The 27,549-nt window shown below is 38.7% G+C and overlaps 1 protein-coding gene across 1 annotated transcript in view; it reads left to right on the top strand.

Annotated features, from left to right (window-relative positions):
• Nucleotides 1-27,549, top strand: part of LOC121298867 (netrin receptor UNC5C-like) — a 419,182-nt gene that overhangs the window by 209,263 nt on the left and 182,370 nt on the right. The window contains exon 4 of the mRNA XM_041226130.1: nt 27,427-27,530. Within this exon, the coding sequence (XP_041082064.1) occupies nt 27,427-27,530 (104 nt within the window). The remainder of the gene's footprint in view (nt 1-27,426; nt 27,531-27,549) is intronic.

Here is a 27,549-nt window from a genome sequence, read left to right as displayed (position 1 = left end):
ATAAGCTGCATTTACAAGAATGCAGGAATAGTAAGCATATTGAAGTTATCCAATATTATTAATATTTCTCACTAGATTGGCTCTCTTCCTTTACTGCAGATGATAAGATGAGAGTTAGCTACACCCTTAATTTTCGTACAACATTCGTTGATCATGTTCCCTTTCAAGTACAAAATGTAATCATTACCACATGGGTGTTTACCTCCTAATGACCCCGAAACCTGAATCTTACATACCAAAGCCGCTCAGACGAGCTTGTGACGAAGTCACACCTGTCCGAGGGTATAAAGGTTTAATAATGCGTATATTGTGGACTACAGTCTGTTGTTTGTTACATCCAGGCAGCAGCCTTGTGCCCTGCATGAAGCCAGCAGCTTGAATCGCTCCTTTCCTGAAATAGCAACATAAGTCTTTGTGCTCCCCCAGGATGCATAGCTCTGGTTGGAACTAAGTAAAATTATTGTTTTAAAATTACGAGGCGTTTATTTTGTGAATTGTAAATGATACCAAACCAATGCAATACCGACTGGTGTTTATGCCCGGTTGGTAGTGGGCATGTCTCTGTGTGACAGGGTAGTTGTTTGTCAGTGCATGCATTCACTGCTGAGTGACAGGCAGGAGATCGAGACAGAGGTTGAAGTTGACACACCCCGCAGGGACGTAGGTTTATTTACACACACACACACACACACACACACACACACACACAGTGAGAACAGCTCACTTAACACTATCAACAAGTAGCTCACTGAGGATATACATCAGCGGTTTTGGTTTCTTCTTTTGGATCTGATGCCATTTCACCATCACGGCAATCTGAGGATTTCAGCAAAGTATTTAAGAACATAAGAAAGTTTACAAACGAGAGGAGGCCATTCGGCCCATCTTGCTTGTTTGGTTGTTAGTAGCTTATTGATCCCAAAATCTCATCAAGCAGCTTCTTGAAGGATCCCAGGGTGTCAGCTTCAACAACATTACTGGGGAGTTGATTCCAGACCCTCACAATTCTCTGTGTAAAAAAGTGTCTCCTATTTTCTGTTCTGAATGCCCCTTTTTCTAAACTCCATTTGTGACCCCTGGTCCTTGTTTCTTTTTTCAGGCTGAAAAAGTCCCTTGGGTCGACACTGTCAATACCTTTTAGAATTTTGAATGCTTGAATTAGGTCGCCACGTAGTCTTCTTTGTTCAAGACTGAACAGATTCAATTCTTTTAGCCTGTCTGCATATGACATGCCTTTTAAACCTGGAATAATTCTGGTCGCTCTTCTTTGCACTCTTTCTAGAGCAGCAATATCTTTTTTATAGCGAGGTGACCAGAACTGAACACAATATTCAAGATGAGGTCTTACTAATGCATTATACAGTTTTAACATTACTTCCCTTGATTTAAATTCAACACTTTTCGCAATGTATCCGAGCATTTTTTTTTTGTTGTTGGCCTTTTTTTATAGCTTCCCCACATTGTCTAGATGAAGACATTTCTGAGTCAACAAAAACTCCTAGATCTTTTTCATAGATTCCTTCTCCAATTTCATTATCTCCCATATGATATTTACAATGCACATTTTTATTTCCTGCGTGCAGTACCTTACACTTTTCTCTATTAAATGTCATTTGCCATGTGTCTGCCCAGTTCTGAATCTTGTCTAGATCATTTTGAATGACCTTTGCTGCTGCAACAGTGTTTGCCACTCCTCCTATTTTTGTCGTCTGCGAATTGAACAAGTTTGCTTACTATACCAGAATCTAAATCATTAATGTAGATTAGGAATAGCAGAGGACCTACTCCACTGTTTACCACACTCCATTCTGAGGTTTCTCCTCTAATCAGTACTTTCTGTTTTCTACATGTTAACCACTCCCTAATCCACGTATATGTGTTTCCTTGAATCCCTACTGCATGCAGTTTGAGAATTAATCTTTTGTGCGGGACTTTGTCAAAAGCTTTCTGGAAATCTAAATAAACCATGTCATATGCTTTGCAAATATCCATTATCGATGTTGCATCCTCAAAAAAATCAAGCAAGTTAGTTACCCTCAGCCGAGTGTGTGATATGTTGTGAACTTCTATCTAATAGAGAAGAAATTAGTTAAGTTAGTGCCGTTGTCAAACAACAGTGTAATGTCAAATTGATTACTTGGCCAATGATGTCCATGTCGCTGTCTATCAAAACAACAGCTGAGAAGATTTTTCAGGTACTTGACAGCTTCATAAATCTACATGGTATCATCTGGTCATGATGCATTGGCATTCGCACTGATGGAGCAAAGTCAGTCCAGATGCACTTGCATTCATTGAAAAAAACATGCCTACCGACTTGAAAGACGTGCTGCAAAGATGGTAAACTTCATAAAAGCTTGACCCTTGAATTCTAGAGTCTTTGTGAAAAGTGTATGTTATTTTCTTTTTTTTTTTTCAAATTAGCTTAAAAACCTTCAGCAGACTTCAAATAATCAGCCAAATTGCAGTTGGTCTTATCTGTAGGTCAAGATCGATATTTTGTCTCTTTTTTAGCAACGTTTTTATTTATTTTTTTCTGCCGAGAGATCTGTTAAAGTATAAAGAATTACCTGACAGCATATTAAATTGGCCAAAACAAACAAAACATTTAATGTAGTGAAATATCTGTGTGACAAACTTCAGGCATGACAAATGAATCAAAATGTATTTCATTAAAACCTCTAACCAATAGTTGAGTATTTGGATGCGATGCTGCATTTCAATATCTACGGTTGCAGTGTTTACTCAAGATTACTGTAGACCATGGCATCAAAGCGTAATGCTTTACCAGAGAGGTTTCTAAATCATTTTGCAAGACCCAGAACACTTGCTGAGCCAATAAAGATCCGGTAGAATATTTTTTTATAGAAGATAAAAGCTCGAATGAATGCCAGAAGTAGAGGAATATCTCCCTGAATTACAAACTTCACACTTATATGAAGATTCTGAAGTAGAGCCTGTGAATGTACCAGTTTTGCTTGTATAGTTTTCAATAGATGTTATTTATGTGAAATAAGCCCTGGTTATAAATATAATAATGTATAGAAGTATAGTACATTGTTCAGTTGTTTAGTGTAGGCCAATAGTGGCTGCAGGATTTAAATCCTGGCCGGGCCCCAAATTTTCACGGACAGGCCTTTTCTGACTTAATGACGTAAACATAATGACATAGTTACTAATATGTGTACTGAGGACACTCTACTAGTCGTCGGCAAAGTGGTGCCTGCAGACAAATTCATGCCCGTGAAGCCAGGCCATGGTGCCCATGGCAGCTGTTCTTAAATTATGGGTCGTGAACACATTTCTGGCAGGTCGTACTTGGGAAAATAAAGCTTTATACACGTTTTCCAACAAAAGTGTTACAGTAGTCTAACAGTGCTGTTCGCTTATGCTGTGCTTGTACGTACACAGCTTTTTTTTTTTTTTTTTCCTGAAGGGCCTCTGTGATACCAATTGAATATCTGCATTGTCTCTGTGGTAACCCAATCATGTTAGCTGGGTGGGACATAAACTATGTCTGTTTCAGTTGCCGGTACTGACAATAAGTTTTAACCAATAGGAGAGTCAAATTTCTGCCAAGTTTTATGCAGCTGTCCAGTCATAAGCACGCAGAGGCCGTTCAAGATAATTAAAGGCAATTGAGTAGCCAATGGGAAAGTGACAGATTTGACAGATGTCACCTTTTGACAGAAACACCGAAGTATGTTTAGTTACGAATCCGCTTTCTCTGAATAATTGTACTGGAGATGAGTGATCTTTAAAAAACTAGTGTTAACAAATTTGCCAAATTGAAACAAAAACAAGATACTATCTATTTAGTTTATTCATGGTTACCTATGGAAACATGCTATTTTAAAAAATATTTGCATTGCATTTTTTATATAATTATTTAAAGAATAAGCACAGCACGCACAATTGCTGCTTGAGACTTGGCCTTATCAGAGTGAACCAAGAATAACTCCCTCTAAAACTTTTTATATAAGAACTTATACAATAGTCAGCAGGCCAGCAAACAGCCAAGTCAGATCAATTTATGCCTCTGCCCAAATTACTTTGAGGACTGCTGCTCTATACTGTCAGAAAGGGAGAGTAATTCAGCCAAAAACAGCTATGTTGGGGTTGGAATAATTGTGCTTATACAGTAGTCTCTGCATATAGGTGAAACAGCTTGTGGTGAAACAGATTTGTCCCATTGTAACTGCTCTGCCTGAAGGAACTTCACTTAAAAGAACACATTTTTGACATTGACAGCATTTCGTTCACAACTTTTATAGTACTGTTTTATAACCTGATAACTCAATCATTAAATTAAAATAGTTTATTCAATCTTTTCATATCTTTATTATAGTTTATTAACATACACTTGCCTATTGCTTTTCTCTAAAGTATTCTGTTCATTATATATGTTGAGGCACATGCGTCATGACATGAGATTTTGACACGGATCAACACAAAGTCCATGATGTCAAAGTGAAAAATAAAATCTACAAATTGTTCTAAATTAATTACAAATATAAAACAGAAAATAATTGATTGCATAAGTACTGATATGACACACCTAAATAAGCTCTGGTGCAACCAATTGTCTTTAGAAGTCACATAATTAGTTGAATGGAGTCCACCTGTGTGGAATTAAGGTATTTCACATGATTTCAGGTTAAATACACCCGTCTTTGGGAGGTCCCACAGTTGGCTTAGTACATTTCCCAACAAAAACTACATCATGAAGAAGGAACATTCAAAGCAAATCCAGAATAAGGTTCTTCAAAAGCACTAATCAGGGGTAGGATATAAGAACATTTCCAAGGCACTGAATATCCCCCCCAGAGCACAGTAAAGTCGATTATTAAGAAATGGAGAGAATATGGCACAACTGTGAATCTGTCTAGAACAGGCCGTTCTCAAAAACTGAGTATCCGGGCGAGAAGGGCACTAGTCAGGGAGGCCACCAAGAGGCCAATGACAACTCTAAAGGAGTTAGTCTTCCACGGCTGAGCTGAGAGATACTGTGCATACGGCAACAATAGCCCAGGTGCTTCACAAAACTGGCCTTTATGGGAGAGTGGCAAAAAGAAAGCCATTGTTGAAATGGCTAGAGTTTGCCAGAAGGCATGTGGGAGACTCAGAGACCAAGTGGAAGAAGATTCTATGATCTGATGAGATCAAAATAGATCTTTTTGGCCTCAACGCTGAGCGCTATGTTTGGCGCAAGTCATCCTGAGAACACCATCCCTACCGTGAAGTATGTCGGTGGCAGCATCATGCTATGAGGATGCTTCTCTGCGTCAGGGCCTGGAAAGCTTGTGAAGATAGAATGCAAAATGGATGCAGCAAAGTACAGATAAATCCTGAAGGAAAACCTGCTGAAGTTTGCAAGAGACCTGGGACTTGATCTTCCAGCAGGACAGTGACTCCAAACATACAGCCAAAGCCACACTGGAGTGGCTTAAAAACAAAAAGTTCAATGTCCTGGAGTGGCTCAGTCAAAGCATCCAGATATGCAAAGCTGGTAGAGACTTATTCAAATAGACTCATGGCTGTAATTGCTGCCAAAGGTGCCTCTACCAAATATTGACTCAAGAGGGTGAATACTTATTCAATCAGTTATTTTCTGTTTTGTATTTGTAATTAATTTAAAACAATTTGTAGACTTTATTTTTCACTTTGACATTATGGACCTTTTTGTGTTGATCAGTGGCAAAAACTATTAATTTATATCCATATTGTAACACAATAAAATGTGGAAAAGTCCAAGGGGGGTGAATACTTTTGAGAGCCACTGTGGTGTGTAATATGTGTATATATATATATATATATATATGCGGTGTATATATATAGATATATATCTATATATATTAATATATCATTCGCTGGTATGCACTAAGAAATGTTCATATTGTGTCTGCTGGTTCTCTTAGCCAGAGATACTGTTCAGTAAGGATATTACTTATGATGTTGTGTAGACAGGATCAAGCACAGAAACAAACGTTACTTAGTTTGAGTTTTCATTTAATTTGTTCACATTTATTTACTGCAATGTTTTAGCAGCTTTGCTGGTTACGGTACCCTTAACTCAGACACTCAAAGAAAATCATGCAAAAAATGTTATCGTTAAGTTTTAATAGGTAATTTTAAGAAAAATTAAGTGAAATACAGAATTTATGAATTTATGAATGAATTATAGGAGAACATATTACTGCATATTATTGTCTATTACCTTTCAGTTCAGGCAGTGAACATCAGATGTAGTAGCCATTAGAGACCACCAAACAAACTGTTGAAATAATATAATGTAACTTGTGCCAAATCTTGAAACCAAAACATTGGTTATTGCTATTCAATATTTCACATTAGAAAATACATGTAAAGAGAGGGAAAAAATACCATGCTGTATATGTGAGCAGTGAAAATTTCCCAAAACCACTGAGTCAGCACACACAGCACTGGGACATCTGTATTTTTTTTTTTTTTTTTTTTTTAAAAAACATTCCCAACAACTTTGAAATCAAAATGTTACATTTACTGTGTGTAACTGTGTGTGTTTGTATATATATTTATATATATATATATATATATATATATATATATATATATATATATATATATGCATATATTTATAAAGATTGAGTGAAAACAGCCTAGATAGCCCGCGAATGTATTGAATGTGAAGAAGTGTTAACACTAGCACCAACATAGGTGCTTTTTGAACAGCTTTTGCAATTTAAATTTAATTATCTCCATATGTGAATATCTTGTGTTATGTCTGTTAAGTGTTACTAAATATTTTAATTAATGTTCTTAAGTGTTACTAAATATTTGAATTAAATACTCATATGGTGTTTCAGCTGCAGAATTGTAAAAATGAATAAGTTATAAGCATTTGCAACCGCCAGACCCGCAGTTTATGCATCATATTGAAACCAATAAAGTATAGCTGAGAATTTACTCTGGGCTTTGTAATAAAATCAAAGTCATTGTGAAAGAATGTATTATATACTCCTGTCGAGTGCTGAAACACTAATGAAAGTCATTCTTTTATTATTATTATTATTATTATTATTATTATTATTATTATTATTAGCAGTTGTCACAAAATATACACATTGAATCACAATACAGTGTGATAGCTATGCTACTTTTTTCTCATCTACCTGTCCTGAATAGAGTTACCACCAACAGCTCAAGCCATGCAAACCCCCCTGCACTCCACTCCACTTCTCGGGCAGAACGACCGCGCCACCCTGAATGTGTACAGGTGTAAAAAAGCATATTAAAAAAAGGCTTATCCCAAGCTCTCTCTACAAATCATTAACCATCGGGACTGATGCTAAACGAAAGCTAGAGACTTGCATTTTACAACGCAACAAAGTACGGTGTGGACATACTGGAACAAATGGCACGGCTGTATTCTGTCAAAGGTGGTACTCGCAGGTGGCCTGTGGCTGTTTTTTATAATGTTTTGGACGGCAGCCATCAACGCTTTTGGCTTTGTGCACCTGTAACACAATCACTCGGAGGGACTTCATTTTGCAGCTAGTCCTGGAGCTACAACATTTTGATGAGACACGAAAGCTGGCTGGCAAATGCACCTCAACCTTCAGCCAGCGCTGCGCCCACTGGCGCACGGAATAAAAGAAAATGCCAGGTTGCTAAATGCAATAAAAAGAGAACTGTTGATGTCTTCACACATTTGTGAAAAAAGCTGTCTGTGGCAAATGCACTGGTACAGTTGAAAAGCTTGTTTTCAGTGTAGATTGTACTTAGAAAGATTTAATAGCACTCTGAACATACAGACAGAGCCTTTTAACTAAAAGTGCTTTCACGTTGCATAAGTTATGTTTTGTTTTATGCTATTTTTATAACTAGTTATTTATGTTTTATAATTTTATGTGTGCATACAGCTTTCTACACTTACAACATGGAATCAAACTGTAATTAGGAGTTTTTGCCACTGATCAACACAAAGTCCATAATCTACAAATTGTTCTAAATTACAAATACAAAATGGAAAATAATTGATTGCATAAGTATTCACCCTCTTGAGTCAATATTTGGTGGCGGCACCTTTGGCAGCAATTACAGCCATGAGTCTATTTGGATGTCTCTACCATCTTTGCACATCTGGAAACTGCAATTTTTGCCCATTCTTCTTTGCAAAATTGTTCAAGCTCTATCAAGTTGGATGGGGGACCTTTGGTGAACAGCAATTTCCAACTCTTTCCACATATTCTCAATTGGATTGAGATCCGGGCTTTGATTGGGCCACTCCAGGGCATTGACCTTTTTGTTTTTAAGCCACTCCAGTGTGGCTTTGGCTGTATGCTTGGGGTCATTGTTCTGCTGGAAGATTAATCTTCTCCCAAGTCCCAGGTCTCTTGCAGACTTCAGCAGGTTTTCCTCCAGGATTTCCCTGTACTTTGAGACATACATTTTGCCCTCTATCTTCACAAGTTTTCCAGGCCCTGACGCAGAGAAGCATCTCCATAGCATGATGCCGCCACCACCATGCTTCACGGTAGGGATGGTGTTCTCAGGATGATGTCTGGTGTTAGGCTTGCACCAAACAGATCTCTTAGGTTGAGGCCAAAAAGCTCTATTTTGGTCTCATCAGACCATAAAATCTTCTTCCACTTGGTCTCGGAGTCTCCCACATTTCATCTGGCAAACTCTAGCCAAGATTTGATATGTTTTTTTCAACAACAGCTTTCTTTTTGCCACTCTCCCATAAAGGCCAGTTTTATGAAGCACAGTGTCTCCCAGCTCAGCCATGGAAGACTGTAATTTAGTGAAAGCCTACTTTGGAGATTTACAATTTTAGTTTTTCAACTTCAGAATTCAGCACTACATGGCAATGCCTAGAAGTTGGAATAATGGCAGGATGTATCATTTCTCCACTGGCTTTTACCATGGCAATGGAAGTAATTATTAGGGCATCAAAATGGGTAGTGGGAGGACAGCGCTTGGCTTCTGGAATGCAACTACCACCAATTCAACCATACATGGATGACATGACAACAACAGTAGCCTGCACTAATCGGTTATTGGGCAAATTAACCAATAACATTGAATGGGCTTGAATGCAATTCAAGCCCACTAAATCAAGGAGCATCTCTATAATTAAAGGTAAAGCAGTAGATAAAAGGTTCAAAATTAACAGTGAGGCAATACCAACAGTGTCCGAGAAGCCAGTGAAAAGTTTAGGGAGATGGTACAATGGGGATCTAAAGGACACAGTTCGTGTGGGAGAAGTTAGACAAGCAGTGGAAGGGTTGAAGAGCATAGACAGCAGTGCTTTACCGGGCAAACTGAAACTGGTGCTTTCGATTTAGACTACTACCAAGACTGCTGTGGCCACTGACTGTGTACGAGGTTTCCTTGACAACAGTTGAAGCTGGAAGCTTTAATCAGTTCATATGTCAGGAAATGGTTGGAAGTTCCACAATGCCTCAGCAGAGTGGGACTTTATGGTAAAGGAATACTGCAGCTACCAATCTCTGCTCTAACCGAGGAGTTTAAGTGCGCCAAAGTTCAACTGGAAATGACATTAGTAGATTCACACAACAAATGCTTAAGGGAGGCAGCACATGCATTGAAAACTGGAAGAAAATGGACAGCAACGAAGGCTGTGGAAGATACTAAGGCTACCCTTCGAGTCAGAGATATTATGGGGCAAGTTCAGCATGGAAAAGGAAGTTTTGGTCTCAGTTCAGCTCCTCCTACATGGCACAGGGTAACCCCAGCTCAATGGAGGAAGCTGGTAGTCAACGAGTTGCAAAAGCAGGAGGAGAGGATCAGGTTTGTAAAGCCCATTTCCCAGGCCAAGCAGGGAGAATGGATGAGAGAGGAACAACGCAAGATCGGCTGGCAAGACCTATGGACAATGGAACAGAGCAGGATCAGTTTTCTCATCAGATCAGCATATGATGTTCTCCTATCACCACAGAACTTAAACCTCTGGGTGGGTGAGGATCCCTCAAGTCCTTTGTGTTCATCACTTGCAACATCAGCACATTTTGACAGGATGCAAATGGGTCTCAGCCAAGGACGGTTTACTTTGCACCATGACCAGTTGCTGCAATTTTGGCCTTAGCACTGGAAGACAAGTGTAACCTGACCAATAAGTTGCCACCAGTTCCATCAAAGCATTACACACAAAAGACAATATTCCTCCATCCAGGAGAGCAACCACCAAGAAAAGGTGTTAAAATCAAGCCTTGTCTAGGACAACTGGAAGCTGCTAGAGACTGGAAGATGCTGGCAGATGTTGGTCAACGGCTTATTTTTCCACCTGAGATTGCCACCACTAACCTTCGATCAGACATTGTTTTGTGGTCTGGATCAGCACGCCTTGTTCATCTGGTAGAGTTAACAGGGAGGATGCTGTGGATGAGGCGTATGAGAGGAAGAAACTTCGGTATGCTGAACTAGCTGCTGAAGCAGAACAGCGAGGATGGAGAGTCCGAGTTTACCCAGTGGAGGTGGGTTGTCAAGGATTTGTGGCACACTCTACAACCCGGTTTCTCAGATGTCGGGTTCAGTGGCAAAGAGTTGCGTCGCACAGTGAAGAACCTGCAGCAACTGGCTGTGGTTGAGATGGAAAGATTCTGCATGGGGATCTCAAGTACAATAGAAAGAAAGCAACGCTGATGTACTGGTAAGTTGGACTGAGCTGAGTGGGGGATGGAGGGGGGTGATGCTGGGATGCCAGAATCACTGCTGAGCCTTTTTGAGGTGTTGTGGGCTAGTCGATGAAACACAGAGGATGGAAGGTGCCCACTTGAAGAACCCAGAGATGTACCCTACTTGGCTCAGTTGGTTGTCATGCTGATGCGTTGGGGAGACCACACTGGGTTGATCCCCAGAGCCAGCATCTCAGCCATTGTGTGTGCTGATGCACTGGTGAGGCAAAATAAGCTGATCCCTGGAGCCAGCATTACACTTCAGCCATCAACACCAGACAGAAGGATATCTACATCATCAGATGGAAAGCAATGCAAATGGATGGAGACGCCAATGGATCACATTAGTTTACTGTAAAGCTACGTCTTAGTTGGTGCTTATCTTGGCGAGAGCTGAGTTCAAATCAGCATGAAGTTTAACATCTACTCTCACATAATGGAAATAACCTTTACAGTTGCCATAGGCCTCTTGGTGGCCTCCCTGACTAGTGCTCTTCTCACACATCCGAATACTCAGTTTTTGAGGACGGCCTGTTCTAGACAGATTCACAGTTGTGCCACATTCTCTCCATTTCTTAATAATGGACTTTACTGTGCTCCGGTGGATATTCAATGCCTTGGAAATTTTCTTATATCCTATCTCTGATTGGTGCTTTTGAAAAAACCTTATTCCAGATTTGCTTTGAATGTTCCTTTGTATAATATAATTGTAATTAATTTAGAACAATTTGTAGATTTTATTTTTCACTTTGACATTATGGACTTTTGCTGAGTTGATCAGTGGCAAAAACTCCTAATTTAAATCCATTTTGATTCGATGTTCTAACACAATAAAATGTGGAAAAGGGGGGGGGGGGGGGGGGGGGGGGGGGGGGGGGGGGGGGGGGTACTGTGCCACTGTTTTTTCTACTCTGAAATTGTATGTATGATGTTCATAAACATGGATGTGCGGAGTATGTATGTAGTTCAAATCTCGGCGGTCTAGTGTTACTGTTAATTAAATTTTAAATAAATTCATTCTTTAAATACCAGCTTTTTACTTACTAATCTAATACCATAAAAAACTACTTAAACATACTTTCTGACGCTGGTCTAGAGACAAGCGAAATCATGTCTATGATAGGACAACGTAAGGAAGGCTCAATTCGCAGCTACTGGACAGCAAGTCAACAGGAAAGACATGATTGGTCCACAGTTCTGTCATCAGCTCGATCAAACAACACTCTCCCTCAAAATCATTCAGTCAAACTGCCAGCCCTGTTTTAGTTCTTTCTGCACCAGCCATTCCACTCCTTGTCTACTTGTGTGACACCCCGCCTCCAACAACAAGTTTCGAGACTCAATACTACACGGACTATTCAACAATTGTATATGTCCAGATAAATTATACTAAAAGAGTAAAACCCAAATAAATCAATAGGTTAGCCAAATAATAGTAATTAATGATAATGTTTTCTCTACAAGTATATTGTTTTTATATTCGAATTATGTTAGGGACTATTTTCCTCAGTGGAAGGTTACCTGGCGAAATATCAGAAGTTCATGGTAAATATAGGTTTTAAAGTTTTTTGTTTTTTTTTAAGAGAAAATAAAGAAATAAATAATTTTCTAATAGCGATAGAGCCCTCTCGATGCAGGCTCTACCATGTGATAGATGACTTCTATTTTCATTAGCGCCCTCGCTTACAGCTCGGGACGCATTACTCCAGTCATGGTCATTTGCCACACTGTAGATCCCACATCAATGGGCTCTATTACTTATAGATAGATAGATAGATAGATAGATAGATAGATAGATAGATGAAGGCTATATTTGTGCCTTGAACCATTAAAAAAGGCATAATAGCACAGTAGTGACATCAAAATGTCATAATTCCTCTAGAGGAAAATATACTTGAACTTTGATCCATTCGACTCCTCGAGACCACTTTCAATTCAAACACAAAATGTCTCGTTTTCAACACTCAACATCCACAGTTGAGAAATGTTCATTAATAATCAACAAAATAATTCCATCTCTGGTTTCTGTGAAGGTTTATAGAGTACATGACCTAACGGTCTCGTAGTTTATGATGTCACATAAACCCTAGTAGACCCTAGTAAACCCTTATTTTTCTGTAACTCACTGAAACCCATCTATTATTCTCTCTCTCTCTCTCTCTCTCTCTCTCTCTCTCTCTCTCTCTCTCTTTGACTTTTAAGATCCTTTATTTAAACATTCCAAATAAAATCCATTAAAATTCTAATAAAGGTAAAACACAACAAAAGTTAAGATTCCTACTGCCTCAGCAGAATTAAAAAATCCTAAAATACATCATATACTTCTTAAAAACAGATTTTAAACAAAATAAAAGGATCATAAAAAATCAATAAAAACCTTTTTTTTTTCCTTGTTGCAGAGCACAGCTCTGCCCTTTAGAAATTGGCAGGGATGGGGTTAAATTCCCCTACCTGCCTGGGTTCATTGTGTTCAGGTGGCTGGGGTTGATTAGATGATTAGTTTAATTAATGATCAATCAGCGCCCAGCCACCTGACATAAAAGGAGGCCTCTGCTTCTCATTTGGGAAGAGGGAGTTGAGGAAGCAGGTTGGTGTTTTGTTGTTTGTATTTTTGAAAGTTTGATTCTAGTGAAGGCATTGCCCAGCCTGGAAACCTTATTTTTTGTGAATTTTGTTTTGTTGTCTTTCTATTTGTGTTTGAAGATTTTTTATTTTGCCCTTGTGCACTTTCATTTTTGTGTTTATTTATAATAAAATAGTTATTTTTTTGAACTTCAGACTGTTTCAGGGCCTCTATCCACTCACCCGCCTGCTACATTCCTGTTAAAAACAGATTAAAGCCAAAATAAAAACACTATAAAAAAAAAAATGAAATTAAATCATCACCTCTCTTGGAAGTCCTCCAGGTTACTGACCAGTTTAAAATTCTCAAACTCTACTCTGATCTGGCTGACCACAAGCAGCCTGAACTGAACCACTAAACTGTTTAGTCCAGAACCAGGAATTGATTTTAACTTGTCTTTTAATATAGCCAACTTTGCCTGCCCAATTAAAAAATTAATAACACACCTGTTTTTCATTTTAAAACTGTACAGAACCCCCAAAATAAAAAGCACCTTACTAAAAACAACCCCTAAATTATTTTGGATTCCCTGCAGTAAATTAAAAAGTAGCCACAGCCTCTTACACTCACTGTAGGCATGAAAGAGAGTTTCCTCTGCTGAGCAGAAAGTGCACTGCTTACTAATACTGGGGTCCACACTATGGAGAAACCTGACTGTGGACACAATGCAGTGTAGAATCTTCCACTGCAGGTCCCCCACTTTCCTGGCGAGGGACGGCTTTTACAGCACCCTCCACAAGGGCCTGTGCCCTTCCTCTACAGGTAAGCTCTCCACTTGGAGTCTACCAGACCCCTTAGCCTACTATACTCTGTAGCTTTAACACACAGTTTGTATATATGTTTGCTAGTGATTGTGTGAAAGACTATTTCTTCCACATTCTGCAATTTAAGCAAAGTCCCTCCATTCTCTCTACCCCCCTCTCTTTCATTACCTACTGCTGGTGACACGATCATCCCTGGAAATAAGAAAAGCTGTCTCTGCTCTGTGCCTCTGGACAGCTCCTCCCTCAGGACTGTCTTGAGCCGTGGGGAGAGGCAGCCCCTCAACTCACAAATTAGTCTTTCTGCAAGCCTCTCAGAGTGCCAGCCTAGCTGTGCAGTTAGCTGGGAGGCAGTTAGCCAGCAGAAGAGCTCAAGGTTTAACAGGTGGGCCATCTCTGCTGATTTCCTCCCAGATGTGCAGTTCTTTCCCACCAGGAGTCCTTATACAGCACAGCTGTCTATTGTCCGCTCTCTTCCTTTCCAGGTTGAAACTGGTGGGGGCATCCATGTCTCTCAACTCCATGAATCTGGAACGCACAAGTGCCCCCTTCACCCTTTCCCTCAGCAAGCTACCCAGCGCAAATTTTTGCTCTTTTAGGTTCTCCGGGGTCTGTTCTTTAAATTCTGAATTTAAACTTTCCACTAGGAGGAGGATTTTTGACTCCAGCTGTCTCACAGCTGTGTTCAGTGACTTGGTTGCATTTAGTATATTGTTGACAAAAACATTTTATTTGTATTTTGCCAATGTCCCACCACTGTCTTAAATTTTTATACTGTGCTTTTTCTTTTTTCCAATTATCCAAAACAGTTTGAATTGTTGCTAGAATTTTACATCTTGTAGTAATTTTACATTGAAATGCCAGTAAGATGTTCTGTGGGGTTCTGATTGAATGTTTACTGTAATTAATAGACAGTAGTGGTCGAAGAGACTAATGGGGATGATTCTTGCTTTGACTAATTTATTTAAATCATTTTTAGAAGTATAAAATCGGTCTAGTCTAGCTCTATATATACAATTTGTATTGTCTTGAACTGGGGTGCAGGCATCTCCATATGTCAACCAGGCCACTGGACTGCAACAGTGTTTGCCATTCCTCCTATTTTTGTGTCTTCTGCGAATTGAACAAGTTTGCTTACTATACCAGAATCTAAATCATTAATGTAGATTAGGAATAGGAGAGGACCTAATACTGATCCCTGTGGTACACCGCAGGGTTAATAAAAGTTTTAATTGACTCCATTCTGAGGTTTTTCCTCTAATCAGTACTTTCTGTTTTCTACATGTTAACCACTCCCTAATCCATGTACATGTGTTTCCTTGAATCCCTACTGCGTTCAGTTTGAGAATGAATCTTTTGTGCGTGACTTTTTCAAAAGCTTTCTGGAAATCTAAATAAACCATGTCATATGCTTTGCAATTATCCATTATCGATGTTGCATCCTCAAAAAAATCAAGCATGTTAGTTAGGCACGATCTCCCTTTCCTAAAACTATGTTGACTGTCTCCCAGTACCCTGTTACCATATAGGTAATTTTCCATTTTGGATCATATTATAGTTTCCATAAGTTTGCATATAATAAAAGTCAGGCTTACTGGTCTGTAGTTACCTGGTTCAGTTTTGTTTCCCTTTTTGTGGATCGGTATTACGTTTGCAATTTTCCAGTCTGTTGGTACCACCCCTGTGTCAAGAGACTGCTGCATGATCTTGGTTAGCGGTTTGTAAATTACTTCTTTCATTTCTTTGAGTACTACTGGGAGGATCTCATCCGGCCCAGGGGATTTGTTTATTTTAAGAGCTCCTAGTCCCTTTAACACTTCTGCCTCAGTTATGCTAAAGTTATTTAAAACTGGATAGGAACTGGATGACATGTGGGGCATGTTGTCAGTATCTTCCTTTGTAAAAACTTGTGAAAAGTAATCATTTAATATATTTGCTATTTTTTTTTTCTTCATCTACGATTTTGCCATTTGTATCTCTTAAACATTTAATCTCCTCTTTGAATGTTCTCTTGCTGTTGTAATATTGGAAAAACATTTTGGAATTGGTTTTAGCTCCCTTAGCAATGTTCATTTCTATTTCTCTCTTGGCCTTTCTAACTTCATTTTTGACTTGCGTTTGCAGTTCTGTGTACTCTTTCTGCGTACTTTCTTTTTGGTCCTTTTTTAATGCTTTGTAAAGTGTCTTTTTTCACTGAATATTTTTTTTTAATTGATCTATTAAACCATTTTGGCAATTTAGTTTTACATTTAGATTTGTCTACTTTAGGGATGTAATTGTTTTGCGCCTCTAGTACTACATTTTTGAAGAACAACCATCCTTCTGTGGGTGTTTTCTCTATTTTACTCCAATCTACTTCTGTTAGTCTTTGTTTCATACCTTCATAGTTTGCTTTTCTAAAATTGTAAACCTTAGCTTTAGTCATTACTTTTGGGGATTTAAAAAACACTTCAAATGAGACCATGTTGTGGTCTGAGTTTGCCAGTGGTTCTCTGACCTCTGTTTTAGTTATTCTATCTTCGTTATTTGAAAAGACTAAATCAAGGCATGCCTCCCCTCTAGTCGGTGCCTTGACAAATTGTGTTAGGAAGCAGTCATTTGTCATTTCCACCATTTCTATTTCATCCTTCGTGCTACCCACCGGGTTTTCCCATTTTATTTGGGGGAAGTTGAAATCCCCCATTAGTATGGCTTCTCCTTTGCTACACACATTTCTAATGTCATTGTATAACAGATTATTGTGCTCACCGTCTGAATCTGGCGGTCTATAGCATGCTCCTATTATTATGCCTTTTGAATTTTTGTCCGTTATTCTGACCCATATTGATTCGGCTTTATTTTCTTTGTCCAGGTTTAACACCTGGGCTTCAAGACTGTTTCTTATGTATAGCGCTACCCCTCCTCCTCTTCTGTCCTGCCTGTCTTTCCTATACAGTGTATACCCACAAATATTATATTTGTCCCCATCACTCTCAGACAACCACGTTTCTGTAACACCTATCACATCATAGTTACCTGTTAGTGCAGTAGCTTCAAGTTCTAGAATTTTGTTTCTGATACTTCTAGCATTTAGATAAATACATTTAATGGTTGTCTTACCTGAGTTGTTGTTCTTGTTTTGATGCGGTCTCCCTTCTGTTTTTTTGTTGATTTCTCCCCCCTTCCTTTCTAGTTTAAATGCTTCTGAACCTGCTCGAGGATCTTTTCTCCGAGTAGACTGGTTCCCTTGTTATTTAAATGCAGTCCATCCCGTCTATACAGATAGTCCTCGTTGTAGAATGTGGTCCAATGATCAAGATAGGTGAAGCCTTCCCGTGTGCACCACGTCTTCAGCCATGCGTTTTGATTAATTATTTCCAGCTGTCCATATGGTCCTTTGCAAGGTGCCGGTAGTATACCAGAAAATACCACAGTTTTGGTCTTGTCTTTTAATTTCCTTCCTAGCTCTCTGAATTTGTTTTGCAGGGATTTTGGTCAGTCTCTTCCAATGTTGTTTGTACGGATGAGGACAACTACTACCGGGTCATTTCCTGTTCGTTCTAGGAGCCTGTCCACGTTCTCAGTGATGTGCGTGACCGAGGCTCCTGGAAGGCAGCACACTGTTGTAGTGAGCGGGTCCAAACTGCGAACCGAACTTGCTGTTTTTCTCAATATGGAGTCCCCAACAATCATGACCTCCCTTCTTTTTGCTGTCTGGTCACCACTGTCAATGGGGTCCTGGATGTTGTTCCTTTCATTCTCTTGTTGTTGGTTCTGCTCATCAAAATTCTGAAGTGACTCAAATCTGTTGGTTGTTTTGATTTCTGGTGGTTGTGTTTGACGAAGTTTCTTTTTTTCCCTGCTTCTGCCTACCTGAACCCAGCTGTTCTGACCTTCTATCTCCCTGGTGGCTTTCAGTCTGTTAGGGGTGATGCAGACTTCCTTGAATTATGGGTGTGCCAGGTCCTCAAGATCCTGTTGCTGTCTCACTTCTTCCAGCTCCATTTCTAGCATACTTACTAGTTTATGCAAATCCTGGATCGCGCTGCACTTTACGCACACTTGGTTTAGCTCCGCTGGGTTTTCTCGGATTTCCCACATCAAGCAGGTGTCACAGATTACTGGCTTGAAGACCATGTTGAGGGTTTTTTTTTTTTAGGTTTAGTTTCTTCTGCAGCCGTCAGCCTGCTTTCAAACTGCTTCTCAACTGCTCTGTACTTTTCCACACCTGTACTTCTCCCACTCGCTGTCGCTTCCACTCGCTGTCGCTGGGAAGACTGCCTCGTTTAACTGCGTTGTTCTGCTGTGCTGTTGGCTCCTCCCCTCGCCCGTGTCTGAGAATGGCGCTGAATTTGAATCAGCTGCTCCGAGTTTCAGCTTGTTTGTTATCAGAAAAACACACGCGGCTGTTTGACTTTGAGCTGCTGCTGTGTTTCCCCAGTGTCCTGTGTTTTCTGATTAAAGCAATTCAAGATGCAATTTCTCCTTTCTGCTTCTAAACTGCTCTGTACTTTTCCACGCCTGTACTTCTCCCACTCGCTGTCGCTTCCCCTCGCTGTCGCTGTCCTGTGTAAAAAAAGTGCCTCCTATTTTCTGTTCTGAATGCCCCTTTGTCTAATCTCCATTTGTGACCCCTGGTCCTTGTTTCTTTTTTCAGGCTGAAAAAGTCCCTTGGGTCGACACTGTCAATACCTTTTAGAATTTTGAATGCTTGAATCAGATCACCGCTTAGTTGTTCAAGACTGAATAGATTCAATTATTTTAGCCTGTGCATATGACATGCCTTTTGAACCCAGAATAATCACTCTTTGGACTTTTTCTAGAGCAGCAATATCCTTTTTGTAGCGAGGTGACCAGAACTGAAAACAAAATTTAAGATGAGGTCTTACTAGTGCATTGTACAGTTTTAACATTACTTCCCTTGATTTAAATTCCACACTTTTCTTTATATATCCAAGGATCTTGTTAGCCTTTTTATAGCTTCCCCATATTGTCTAGATGAAGGCATTTCTGAGTCAACATAAACTCCTAGGTCTTTTTCATAGATTCCTTCTCCAATTTCTGTATCTCCCATATAATACTTATAATGCACATTTTTATTGCCTGCGTGCAGTACCTTACACTTTACTATATTAAATGTCATTTGCCATGTGTCTACCCAGTTCTGAATCTTGTCTAGATCATGTTGAAGGACCTTTGCTGCTGCACCAATGTTTGCCACTCCTCCTATTTTTGTGTCATCTGCAAATTTAACAAGTTTGCTTACTATACTAGATCTAAGTCATTAATTAGGAATAGTAGAGGACCTAATGCTTATGCCTGTGGTATTCCATTGTTTACCTTGCTCCATTCTGAGGTTTCTCCTCTAATCAGTACTTTCTATTTTCTATATGTTAACCACTCTCTAATCCATGTACATGCATTTCCTTGAATCCCTACTGCGTTCAGTTTGAGAATTAATCTTTTATGCTGGACTTTGTCAAAAGCTTTCTGGAAATCTAAATAATCCATGTTATATGTTTTGCAATTATCCATTATCGATGTTGCATCCTCAAAAAAATCAAGCAGGTTAGTTAGACACGATCTCCCTTTCCTAAAACCACATTGACTGTCTCCCAGGATACTGTTACCATAAGGTAGTTTATCATTTTGGATCTTATTATAGTTTCCATAAATTTGCATATAATAGAAGTCAGGCTTACTGGTCTGTAGTTATCTGGTTCAGTTTTTTTTCCCTTTTTGTGGATCGGTATTACGTTTGCAATTCTCCAGTCTGTTGGTACAGCCCCTGAGTCAAGAAACTGTTGGATGATCTTGGTTAGCGGTTTGTAAATAATTTCTTTCATTTCATTGAGTACTATTGGGAGGATCTCATCCAGCCCAGGGGGGTTGTTTATTTTAAGAGCTCCTAGCCCCTTTAACACTGCCTTGGTTATGCTAAAGTTATTTAAAACTGGATAAGAACTGGTTGACATGTGGGGCATGTTGTCCGTATCCTCCTTTGTAAAAACTTGTGAAAAGTAATCATTTAATATATTTGCTATTTTATTTTTTTCTTCATCTATGATTTTGCCATTTGTATCTCTTAGACATGTAACCTCCTCTTTAAATGTTCTCTTGCTGTTGTAATATTGGAAAAAACATTTTGGAATTGGTTTTAGCCCCCTTAGCAATGTTCATTTCTATTTCTCTGTTGGCTTTTCTAACTTCCTTTTTGACTTGCGTTTGCAGTTCTGAGTACTCTTTCTGTGTGCGCTGTAAAGTGCCTTTTTTTGCTGAATATTTTTTTGATTGATCTGTCAAACCATTCGGGCCATTTTTTTTTTAAATTTAGATTTGTCTTCTTTTGGGATGTAATTGTTTTGCGTCTCTAGTACTACATTTTTGAAAAACAGCCATCCTTTTTTTCTGTGAAATGTTTTCTTTATTTTACTTCAATCTACTTCTGTTAGTCTTTATTCTCTGACCTGTTTTAGTCATTCTGTCTTTGTTATTTGAAAAGACTAAATCAAGGCATGCCTCCCCTCTAGTCAATACCTTTACAAATTGCATTAGAAGCAGTCATTTGTCATTTCCACCATTTCAGTTTTGTCTGTGGTGCTCCCCACCGGGTTTTCCCATTTTATATGGGGGAAGTTGAAATCCACCACTAGTATGGCTTTTCCTTTGCTACACACATTTCTACTGTCATTGTATAACAGATTATTTTGCTCGCCGTCTGAATCTGGCGGTCTGTAGTATGCTCCTATTATAATGCCCTTTGACATTATAATAGCATTTCTTTGTCCAGATTTAACAACTGGGCTTTAAGACTGTTTCTTATGTGTAGCACTACTAGCGCTAGCCATTGAGGCAACAGTATATCCTCATTTAAATGCATGAAATTCTGAGGCGCTGACTCAACAAAATGTGAAAAAAGTTCAAGGGGGTGTAGACTTTCTATAGGCACTGTATATATATATATATATATAATATATATATATATAATATATATATATATATATATGAGAGAGTGAGAGAGAGAGAGAGAGAGAGAGAGAGAGAGAGAGAGAGAGAGAGAGAGAGGAATCTATATCTTGATAGATCATTTCTGTTGATCTCCTTGTTGCTTGGGTATCCATAGCAACTTAATGACTTTGTTGGCCAATAGTCTTCCAGATGTTCCTCCACTGCCAAAAAATGATTTTCTTAAGAAAAAGTTTCTATATCAAGACTGTTTTTTTAATTAGAAAAGGAGAATATTTTTATATTAAAACATGGAAACTCCAAACCAAGAAATTACTTTTTATGCACATCAAAGCTTTCACAAACCTGGCTTGCTAATAGAATAGTAATTTATTTGGTGTTTGGTTTAACTGTTTCCTTTAGGAGAACATTTTATTGGGCAAATATTATTCTGGCTATCTTTTTATCTTTATCTGTGGCTCCATGCAACACCCAGTTGAAAATGTTTGTGTTACAGACTTTTGCACAACGGTATTCCTCAATGGGTGGATTTCATTCTGAATATTTTACAAATCCAACAAAGCAATCCAGACATTGCAGGTCACAGTGTTATCAAGAATATTTTTATTGGGGCCAAATGAGAGTATACTGATTCCTTTGTGGCCATGACTAATTAAAACAAATATATTACCACTAAGATATACACTGTATAGGCCTAGTCTCAAAACAGCCTGGCTAAATATTTAAAGGTTAATATTCAAAATAGGTAGGCAACTATTTCTATTACTTATTCATTTATTTTCTTATCAAAAGAGCCACCTTCACAATATCTAGTGTTCTACCCATTGAGCTACAGCCCTCATGCCCAGTGCTGAATGATTTCTAGTGTCATTTGTAGGTTATATGATCAGCACCAACTGCAAAAGTCGTTGTGACCCAGCATGTAAAATGCTGCTTATCTTCAAACAAGAAATATGAATAGAACTTTCAGCAAATCTTTCATTCATACTGTGGAAGGGTGGTGGGTGATTCACTGACACGGGAGACAGAACAGTTGTACTTGGAACACCACACAGGTGCCCAGTTTTATTTTCGGGACTTTCACTTTTTACCCGCAGAGGGCACTGTTGTCCGTGGGCTGCCTATCAACGATGATAGACAGCACCACAGAAATACCAAAGCTGGTAAGGGAATTAACTGCAGGAGCACTCACAGGTGCTCAATAATAATGAAAACAGAAGGCGAAAAGAACAAGGAGAAATAAAACAGTAATAAAACTACAAATAAAAAGTGCTGCATTCGGCAGCGTTATCCCGGTCGCCGCTACCCGCATGACCCGGATCACCGACCTACTCTAGCAGCTCCCTGCCTGCTCTAAAAAATACTTCGGGGTTCTGCCCAAGGGTTCCCCGCTGTCACTCTCTGGCTTGTTCATTGCTGTCTTTCTCCCAGCTGGTTTCTCTGTCCTCAACAACTGCTTCCGCACACACAGCGCGTCTAAAAGGGCAAACCTGAGGAAACAGTAGAACATTATCTTATAGGGCTAACAATCTCCCCAAGACCCGCCTTCCAGCCATTCAGAGAGAGAGAAAGTCCAGACACCCACTTTCCCACCTCCCCGTGTCACTGCCATGACTCACAGGTGGTTGTTGGACGACTGCTGCCCTCTTCCTGCAGCACTGTGAATACGCCAGCAGTCAGCATAGATCTCCCCCTGCTACACATACATATACTGTATAGTTAGTGTGGAGATTGTATTAGAACTTAAATAGGTACAAGTGAGATTCAAGAATAGGACAAGACCATTGGTGGAAGACAAACCAGTGATGCCACTACTTGGTGTTGTTTTCTGTTCACAGGTCATTCTGATGGTAAAGTTATGAAGAAAGCACCTAAACATCCAATTGATTTACTCTAATAGTGTAATTATTAATTAGAGCCAATATTGGTTACAATTCTGCAGCAGCAAAGGATTGAAATCCTTGGCACCTTGTCCAGATAAGAAACCCTGAAGCTACAAATGCCTTGTTATATTGCATGGTTTCAGTTTAAATAACTGCAATGGATTTTTGTATGCTTCACCTACTGGGACTGGGACTTTGAGCCAAAGCTGTTTCTATATGTCTAAAATGGTCCGATCTGGAAGCTATACTTGCTGTTAATGATACATGTGTAGGACACTCTTTGTCTATTACTGGTTGTACAGGCAGTGTTAAGTGGCAAGAGGACTGGGTAGTAAATCATGGTTGAACAGCATGGACAGTAATTTAACCCATACTAAACTACTTTTATAACGGAATACCCTACAGTCACATACAAGGTTTTGGACGTATGTGCAATAGACTTAACAGTAAAGGCCAACAGAGATCAACATTTTTTCAAAATATCTACCAGCTGTCCATTAATTACATTGCCATTTGGTGGTTTAAGAGAGTCTGTAGTATTTTTTTGCATCCCACATTTCAATGCACTTTAAATCTATAAGTGCTTTTAGAGTCAAATTAATTGGGAATCTCAGGTCTCAGTGGGAATAAAACCCACAGTCCAGTGATGCCTCGGCTAATATCTGTAGCATCCTGATGAAACTGTATTCTTACTTTCTTTTTTTATGATGAGAATCAGATAAAACTGAGAATGAAGAGCAACACTAAACACATTCTTAACTGGGACTTTATTTAAAATAAAAGTAGAATTTCAATTGTGACCCAGGGGTTTTAAGTATTGTTCTATACAATAATCTAGGCCGGTTGGTAGAGATAAAAAATGTAACTACTGAAAAAAGGATGATTAGGTAGTTATTTAATTTAAATGTTGTGCTTATTAAGTTACAACTGTGATAGAAGCACTTGATTTTGCATAACCAAAAGAGGATGCCTTATTATCTTCTAATGAACTCTAAAACCAGTCTTTCAGGATGATGAACTCAAAGGATAGGTGCTTGCGGCTTTTCCCCGGTAAAATACTTTTTACATTGATTTCGCTTTCTAGTCAGTTTGGCCTAGTAAATCCCTCTTCCCTCCTAAATCCACAGAATGTACTGACTATGACTAAACTTGTCCCCAAAGCCCAGGGGAGGCTGCAATTAATCTTTTTTTGACAGTTCTACTAGTTTCAGGATGCCTCTGGTTTATATCCAATTTCAGTTTGACAATTGTCCTTGTTCCTACCTTTTCATTAGTCACCAACTAAGGCATTGGAAGTCTGTTTCTCCTCCACCACAAATATGATAGAGGAGATCCCTCATGTTCTAAACTAGAAAAGTATTAAATCTCCACTTTAGACCCTAAGAGGAGACACTGTCGCTGTGAATGTAAAACAATGAACAAACATCTGTAGAGGTCTTTGAATTCTAAATTAAATTATAATTTAGGCATATTTTACAATCATGTAGTGAAATACAATGCATTCTAAAGAACAAATGGAATACATTGACGAAACTGATGCATTGTTTTCTTCAATATGTATAAAACTGAAAAATAAATAACTTTGGTATCTTTAAGAACACTTAAATTAACATAATTTGTTTATTTTCTTAGTTGCGTTTAGACAAAAAAAAAAGTACAAGGTTATTAATTTTGATCCTTAGATGAAATGAGAGCTGGGAATTTAATATTTAATTAACATGGTATTTAAGTATTAGAGCATAGTTGTTTGTTAAGACACAATTAAGAAAAAGGAGCTTTGCACACATAGGCATAATTTATATGAGGGACGCAGGAGACATGCCCCTTCAATTTTTCAATGACGGGGAGATGTTCCCCACACATTGCAGGAGTACAAGAACTTTTTTTTTCTCAAACATTTATTTGTATAATCACTAGCCAGTATGGAGGTCACACTACTATCCAGTAGAAATGCCAGTCAACTGGGGCAGTTTTTACTAATCAGATCAAAAAATGAAATTGGATCTGGGATCACTGGAGCATGGTCATGATTGATGTAGATGCAGATGGATCACATTAGTTTACTGTAAAGCTACTTATTAGTTGATGCTTATCTTGGCTAGAGTCGAGTTCAAATTGGCATGAAGTTTAACATCTACTCTCATGTAATGGAAACAGTATTTTTGGTGAGCAATGGCAAATGGATGGTCAGAGGAGGATGAGCTAGGTTGCTGTATCCAAAACACTTTATTTTACGTAAACAGGAAAATGGTTTAAGTTTATAATTCACCATAGCTCGATGTTATTTACTAATGTCATTACACTGAGGTTTCTGTCTACTTACAGTTTAACTTGTCATTTTCAATTGAAACAGTAAACTTAAACTGTTACAGCAAAATGAGCTTTCTACATATAGACATTGATAAAAACAAAATACTTTTAACAGTGTTATTATATCAAATTAATTCCGATATATTACTTATTCCAAATTATTTCATTATGAAAGTTTATCAATGTTCCAAAGACTCACTCTAGGTCATGTTTTATTCATAGTAAAGCTGAGCTGACCTGTAAAAACTCACTGGACCCAATTTTCATGACGTCACGAAGTGCTGTCGTTACCGCAAAGGACAATTTTTGGAGCTCAAAGTTGGCACAAACCTTTTTTGTGCTGGAATGCGATTTTGGAGTCATGCTTTTCTACATCTTTTAGGGCTAGTGGTAATGGTCATCATATTTGAAGTGTGGTGTCATTAACATTTAGTTGTGAAGTGATTTTGATGCGGCACAAAGACGGTGCTGGGTGCTGCATTTGCATTTTGAAGCAGACATCTGACAGGCTTATTTGGAGCTCAATCATCAGCACTGTTGGAATAAGTAAGTGAAATGTGGAGTAACAAGAGAAGAGGAACGTTAAGACAAAATGTAAGTGTATATATACATATCTATATTTATATTTTATAAATAGAGTATTTATTACGTTTGTTTGTGTTTTAGAATGGAATATGCATCAGCATTCCTTCATCAAAGGGAGAGAAGAACGAGATATCAAAATAGTTTTCCCTTTTTTACGCCTATCAGACAGCAAATGCAGACATCGCCTTTGACTAACAAGCAAATTATAGCTGATATCTGCCAGTTACTGCAGGCAGATCTGGAAAGAGATGGGAAGATATGACGCATTGTACCCATTATACTCTCCTGTTGAAGGATGAATCAGATGATCTCCTCTGCAGTCGTCACAGGCTTGGCTTGTGGAGGGACCCCCATCTATAGATTGTGTTTGCTTCTCCGCCGGACATCAGTGAATAGTTTTCGACACTCTTGTGCAGTTTTTCAGATGCATTGATCTGTTCCCATGCCCTTTTCACCATTTTTGCCCTGGGTGCTCAATGTTTTGTGCCAAATGTGACGTGAAGCATTTCTTTCGTTGTCTGTGAGTTGCTTGTGTGCTGCCAAATTCTATTTCATGCTGCAATAGTTTTTGTTTAGTTTTTGGATACATTCAAATTTAATTCACACACATTCATACACTCCATTCAAAACTGCTGAGTTGTCGTCACTGTGCAAATATCTTCTTAAAGGAAATTTACTGACTAACGATTGGGTATCAGAGTTCACCTCCCATTCGGCAATGATTGGCGCAGTGCAAAGACATGGTGTCGGATTACGGTCTCTTGGGACAGACCACTCCCTGCAGCACTACCACAAAACAACAACTTTGAGCTTTGCCCTTGCGTGTTGCCCTGTGTTGTCAAAACCGGGCCCATTGTCTTCTTGTTGTTTACATTCTTGTTTATGCACTGCGGTTTGAGGTTCAAGCTATATCTGTATCTTTTAAGTGGAAGGAAGCTGAAAATACAAAAAATCCCACCATTTTCTTATACCAATACAGTACTAGTATCATTTTAATTTGGGAAACCTCAATGTTTCTTGAAATATATTTAAGAGCAATTCTCATACCTCCCATTAAATCTGAATTATGCCATACTTAGGGTTGTACTAAAGGGATTCGATCCTGGATCCAGGCTCCGATCTGAGAGGAGCTTCAGTGCTTTTCGAAGATTAAAGTCATGGACTCATAACTCATGACTCAGAAGCGACTGAATAATATAACTGTTTGCCACACTCGTCACTCATGACAATATTGTGCCAACACTTTATTGCTATGAATGATTGCCACAGGAATGTCTTTGGATCTTTTAATTAGACATGCAAGGGGTGCACTGCTTTATTATAACTTATTTATAATATGTAGACATAATAAGCTGCTGGAAAACTGTGATTTAGATGTGCTGAACAAGAAAATAAAACACTTCACAAAAGAGGAAGAACTAGTATGCTCTAATTTCTTTCAGATGTGTTGCAAAGAAATTTGTATTTATAATGTAATAGTTTAGAATAGTATTATTTTATATCAATACTGTAAATGATCTTTAAAGTATGTCTGTCATACAAATGTTGTTTGGCCTATTTTACAAATGTATTCTGAATTATAAATCTATAATACAACATACTTGTTCATTGTACTGAATGTATCTGTGACGTGCTTTTAGATCTCAAGAAAACCTTTGAACAGGAGCCTTTGGGGAAGGAAGTTTCCATGGAACAGGAAGTACTACTTCAGTGTCGCCCACCTGAGGGGATACCAATGGCTGAGGTACATAAGTGTCATCTTT

This window comes from Polyodon spathula, chromosome 2 (assembly GCF_017654505.1).
Source record: "Polyodon spathula isolate WHYD16114869_AA chromosome 2, ASM1765450v1, whole genome shotgun sequence".
Classification (NCBI taxonomy): Eukaryota; Metazoa; Chordata; class Actinopteri; order Acipenseriformes; family Polyodontidae; genus Polyodon; species Polyodon spathula.
Note: the sequence above shows the minus strand (reverse complement) of the source record. Positions and strands in the feature narration are given on the sequence as shown.